Source organism: Coturnix japonica, chromosome 1 (genome assembly GCF_054131305.1).
Source record: "Coturnix japonica strain WE chromosome 1, WE-NBRP24, whole genome shotgun sequence".
Lineage (NCBI taxonomy): Eukaryota > Metazoa > Chordata > Aves > Galliformes > Phasianidae > Coturnix > Coturnix japonica.
In genome coordinates this window covers 7,473,586-7,479,194 of record NC_140663.1, presented here as the reverse complement: position 1 = coordinate 7,479,194, position 5,609 = coordinate 7,473,586, and the positions used below count along the sequence as shown (strand labels likewise).

Below are 5,609 nucleotides of genomic sequence, written 5' to 3'. Positions count from 1 at the left end.
GAGGAAGGCAACCAGCTCAGAGGAGCCAGGTGAGAGGACAGCCTGAGCAGAGCTATTGGACAAAAGAGTGCTGGGGGTCTGCCTGTGGCTGAAAGGCTAAGAAGGGACAGGCAGGGACTCCCCAGCAGCTGCAAGGCAGGGCCCCTCAGCTTCATGGCAGGTGGTCCCAGCTTGGGCTGTGTCTGCCTACTGGCAACGTTGGGCCTGCCATGGCCCCGTCTCCTCCACCGCCTTCAGCCAGCACAGCAGACACAGAGCAGGACTCTGGGGACAGCCCTCAGGGACACCTGGCTGTGCAAGCTGCTCACCGCTACTCACATTTTCTCTCTCCTCTGCAGTGTGCATGCTGTGTGGCCGGGCAGATGTCGACCCGAACATCTGTGGGCACATGATTCATCAGAGTGGAATTCACGTCCATTGGTTGTGCTTGGTGAGTTCTCCCATGGGCTCCTTCCTGATCACTGCTAGGGGTGCTCCTTTCCTTCCTGTCCTAAGGAGACCCTGTTCTTTTCCCTCCTACAGGATCTTGCCAGCACCGTTAATGAAGCAAGAGAGACACGGTCGGGAAGTGAGGGCCGCCTCCCTCTTGCTGCCATCAGACGTGCAGCCAAAGAGGCAACCAAGAAGGTGAGGACTCGTACAGAGCAGGCCGATTTGTGCCAGGAGAGGCTGACACCAGCTTAGTCTGGAGCCAAAGAAAGCCATCGCAGCCTTTCCAACTGCCTCCTGGACAAAGTTAGGGGATGAGTCCTGTCCACCAGGCATCTTTGTAGAACATGCCTCAGCAGTGTCCACGTCCTGGGCCCTGCCCAGAGATGTGCGGCCAGCCACAGAAGCCCAGAGCCTGCTGTTGACAGGGTTGTTCTGCTCATTCCAGCAATGCTGTGTTTGTGGAGAGAGGGGTGCTACCATCTCATGCGCAGAGAGAGGCTGTGAGCGCAGCTTCCACCTGCCCTGTGCCCAGGATGGGGAATGCATCACCCAGTTCTTTGGGCAACGCAGGTAAGTGCTGTCAGCAGCAGCCAAGCCAGGGAGGAAACTGCAGTTACACCTCCCGGCAGCCTGAGCCAGGGCCTGGAGCTCCTTCCTGCTCCTCAGCCCTTCTTGCAGCACGTCTCACGCTGCCCATCACTTCCATATTCCCCCAGGTCCTTCTGTTCGGAGCACCGTCCTCTCCAGGAAGCTCAGGAAGCTCCACCTGAAGGCACCAACTGCCTCATGTGCCTGGAGCCTGTGGGGGACACTGTGTCCTACCACACCATGGTGTGTCCAGCGTGCAGACACACCTGGTTCCACCGGGGCTGCATCCAGGTAGGAGCCCTCCCCTCACCCTGCAGGCACACTTGGTGCTCAGCAGCACCAGGCACTGCTCACATTCACATTGCTTCTGCTTCTTCTGCAGCAACTGGCCAGGAGTGCTGGTGCTTTCTGTTTCCTGTGCCCCAGCTGTCGGAATTTCGAAGATTTCATAGTAGAAATGGCCCTGCTGGGGATCCGAATCCCAGTCAGGTTGGTGCCCTTCTGCCCACTTCTGCTGACATAAAGGCTGTTGTGCTGGGCCTGTCCAGGGGCTGTCTTGGCAGGCCTGGGCCTTGGCTGGATCATGAGCGTGTATCCCACCTTCATGGAGAGGCTGGGAATGGAGTTGGGGTGAATGAGATGGGAAGACCTTGGATCTTATGCTGCGGGCACTGGGGGCTCATCACTTCCCCTCCCTTCTCTTGTAGAGAGCCAGAATGGGAGGACAATGATGCATACGCATCACTTCTACGGAGGCACAGCCGCTGCGATGCCAGCGAGTGCCTTTACCCTGGAGGCAGAGAGCAGGCAGAGAGCAGAGGGTGAGTTACCGCAGCAGCTCTCTGGGGCTCTGCGGGGGTTCTCAGCCTGACCACAGGCTGGGGGAGCAAGGACTGAGCACTAGAGATGTGCTGTGCTGGGCACTCCCTGCCTTGGCTCACTTGCTACTCACAGCCACAACCCCTTTGCTTCCCCAGACCCTGGCAGCTGATCCTGTGCAGCTCCTGTGCTGCTGAGGGGACCCACCGTCGTTGCTCACACTTGAGTAACACAACATCCAGGTGGGAGTGCAACAGCTGTGCTGGCCTGGGAACCGGTAAGAGGCAATCAACCACGTGACACCAAACCGTAGCCAGGCAAGGCCTGGCAGCAAGTGCTCAGGGCAGCTTTGCTTGAGTCTGTCTGCCCCAAGAGGCCTGGCAGATCTCACTGCGGAGCTTCAGCTTCATCCTCATAACCTTCCTGCCTCCTCTTACAGTCTCAAGTTCTGACACTGACAGCGACAGTCCCAGCGCTGCCGCTCAGAGGGCTCAGGGGCCATTCATCATCTCCGTAGAGCCTGAGAATATCAGATCGATGCCTTCCAGCCAGGTAGCACCGGGGACGTCACAGACCTCCCAGCTGCCTGAGCACAGCAACCTGCCTGAGACCGAGCAGGAGACAAGCAGCCCACGTCCATCAGAGGATCGGGCTACTTCGGAGCAGCTGCAAGGACGTCGTGGGCGCAGAACAAGAGCAGCCCAGAGGTCTCAAAGTGGTTCCCGAAGATCCACAAGGCGGAGGGCATCCAGAACCTGCAGGGCGTCTCCATCAGCTGCCCGCAGAAGACGTCCCAGGCAGCGAGGAAGAAGCGGCACACGTAGCCGCTCCCCGCTGCAAAGTCGGGCCTCACAATCCCGGAGCCGGCCAAGAAGATGCCAAGGCAGCAGGCAAATGCCAGCCTCAGGGGAGAGGAGCGGCACCCGCAGATCTGCAAGATCTGCAAGATCGAGATCCACCAGGTCTTCCAGAGGACCTGGACGCAGGGGACGGTCCAGGCGCTGAGGGTGAGCCCGCACCCAATGTTCTCCTCATCAGAGACATCGGGCCCACAGTTCCCACAGCTCACAACAAAGAAGCAGCAGGAGCTGGGCCCAACAGTTGAGGCCTTCCTGTGAATGAAGCTGCTCCCAGGAAAAGCATCAAAGTCCCCACAGACAGCCACCGAGTCTGCGTAGGAGCAGCCGACTGCTTTTCGTACAATGGCCTGGGTCAAAAAGGACTACCATGTTCATCTGGATCAACCCCCCTGCTGTGTGCAGGGTCAACAACCACAAGACCACACTGCCCTGAGATACATCCAGCCCGGATTTCCATGCCTCCAGGGCTGGTGCATCTGCAACATCATTGGGCAAGCTGTTTCAGAATGTGTCACTACCCTTTCTGAGAAAATATTCCCCCTGATATCCAGCCCCAAACTCCTTGTTCTTAGTTTAAAAACATCCCTCCTTGTCCTAATGCTATCCACCCTCGCATACTGATTACCTCCCTAACTTCCCCCTCCTTACTCTGATCCCAAAATTCCATCACAATAAAGATCAGAGTTCCCACACAAACACAAAGATTTGTTGGCTTCATCCTTCCCTGCTCTTGCTGAGATGGGCAGAGGTAGGGACCTTGACAAGAGGCTTTTCTCCTCCCCACTACCATCCCAGACCTCACTTCCCCTGGCCTAGTCCAGGCTGACCTGGGTTCAGGTCACATCCCCGGTGGGGCACACAACCCACATTCCTCAAGAGCCCACGCCGCACTGGCAAGGACAGCCCATTTCTGGGCTTGTTTCCAGCCTTGTGATGCCACTGTGTTCAGGACCAGGGCTAATTTCCAGATGTGTCCGAGCTTGGGCTTTCCTCCTGAATGTGGGCAGGCTGTGTCCTGGTCAGATGGGCCAATGCAACTATGTTTCTAAGCTGGGGTAGGGAAGATTTAGTCAGGGTGGAGGCCAGGAGGAAGTTCATTGCAGACAGTGCTGAGGTGCTGGAATGGGCTGCTCCGAGAGGTTGTGGATGCTCCATCCTGGAGATCTTTGGAGCTGATGACAGCTCAGCAGGCCCTGCAACTGCTCTAAGCCTCCAGCGGAGGCGGCAGTTGCTCCAAGTGTCATGACGGAGCCTGCAGCTGCTTCAGTCCTGGTGACAGGCCCTGCCGTTGTGACGGGCCCTGTGGTTGAGACAGGCCCTCTGGTTGCTGTAGCCCCTGTGAAAGGCCCTGCAGCTGCTCCAGTCCCCGTGAGAGGACTTACGGTCGTCCTGAGAGACCATCATGAGAGACACCCGTGGAAACAAGATGAGTCAACAGCTGAAAAAGTGGCAGAGTTTAGAAAGGAAATCAACTTTTAAGAAGAGAGTCTGAACTAAGCTGAGCCATCACAAGATGTGTGTGGGAAATAGTTCAGGGAGAGGTGGGGGCCTGCAGTCTCCTCACAAATTGGAGGGTTGCAGGGAGTGTTCAGTAGTGAACAAGAACGCAGGGACATTGTTTTGTGGGCAATACCGGGGACAAGTGGAAATTTGAAATAGTTGGTTTTAGAGGTCTTCTCCAACTCTCCTCAAAGATTCGTGGAACACTCATTCTGTGATTCTAAGAACAGAATGTGAAGGAGGCAGAGCTCTCAGAGCTGATAATAACTGTTCAACTGTTGTCCAGGAGTGAGCTGAGAGATTTTTGAAAAGACTTCAGCCATCATCAGGGCGAGCACCGTGCCTCATGGCTGCTCTGTTTATGGGAGAATGGGGCCCTTGGTCCATTCGTGTACAGTGAAGGCAGGTATGTGGGATCCCTTTGAAGGGAAGAGGACAATGACAAAGCCAGCGACGAACGGATGTCTGCTTTCATGTTATGGAATTGATTCCTTCTATGCCATGAAGTAAAAGTATCCATTAGGAGAAGATCAGGCAAGTGGAAAGGTGGAGAGTACCGGAGGGAAGTAGCTGTGCTTGGATGTGATGCCTAATTCTGAACAAAGAAAGGAGAGATATATAAAGATTGGATGTTGGGAAGAACATCTTTATTCAGAGGGCAGTGATGAACTGGAACAGCTTGCCCAGAGAAGCTGTGGAGCTGCAATTCTCTTGCATGGGAGATGAAGGCCCACACCATATCCCCTACGACCAGTGTGATGAGGTGACCATGATGCCACAGAGGGTGGCAGGGAGCCGCCACTCTGACCCCTGTGGCCGGGAATCAGGCCTACTTTTAGTGCCAAATGTGAAAGGACTGTGATGCCAGCCTGCATTTCATCTCTGGCTCAACTCATCACTGCAGTGTGGACTTCAGTGGCTTACTTCATTGCTTCTCAAAGCCTTAGAATTCCTCACCTTCAGTGGAACTTCCCTACAGTTGTCTAGTAAAAGCATCTGTACACTCAAACACTCAGGTTAATTAAAAAAATAAAATCCTAACTTCAAAATAAAGGGATAAAGAGGAACAGCAAGGGTTTTGGGAAACGGGTGCAGTAAGGTTTTCTCTCTGGAGAGAGAACAAAAAGAGACAAAATATCAGTGCAGTAAGAAAGGAACCAAAAAAAGAGAGAGCTCAATGATGAACTCAGCTATAGCCACGAAAGCTCAAGCCCCGCTAGAAGGAATATGCTTGGGCAGCTCACAGTTCATGAACATCAAGTTTTGGGGTTCTCTTTCTGTTGCTTCAACTAAGCTTCATATTGACTCACATATTAAGTTTCGAGGACATTTACTTTTTTGTCAGCGGTTTACAGGCTGGTTTGCTCCGATTCTGTGTCTAGCAGACTGGGGGGACCCACAGACCCATGC

The 5,609-nt window shown here is 54.6% G+C and overlaps 1 protein-coding gene across 2 annotated transcripts; it reads left to right on the top strand.

Moving 5' to 3' along the window:
• Window positions 1-289: 289 nt before the first annotated feature.
• LOC146762263 (G2/M phase-specific E3 ubiquitin-protein ligase-like) lies at window positions 290-3,532 on the top strand. 2 transcript variants are annotated; one of them, XM_085536751.1, is made up of 3 exons: window positions 290-1,311; window positions 1,403-2,116; window positions 2,279-3,532. In XM_085536751.1, the coding sequence occupies exons 2-3, from the start codon at window positions 1,927-1,929 to the stop codon at window positions 2,842-2,844; spliced, it is 756 nt and encodes a 251-aa protein (XP_085392877.1). In that variant the 5' UTR covers window positions 290-1,311; window positions 1,403-1,926; the 3' UTR covers window positions 2,845-3,532. The 2 variants fall into 2 exon arrangements, with proteins under 2 accessions (XP_085392877.1, XP_085392878.1); XM_085536752.1 differs by lacking the exon at window positions 2,279-3,532 and having other exon boundaries at window positions 1,403-1,906.
• Window positions 3,533-5,609: the final 2,077 nt, after the last annotated feature.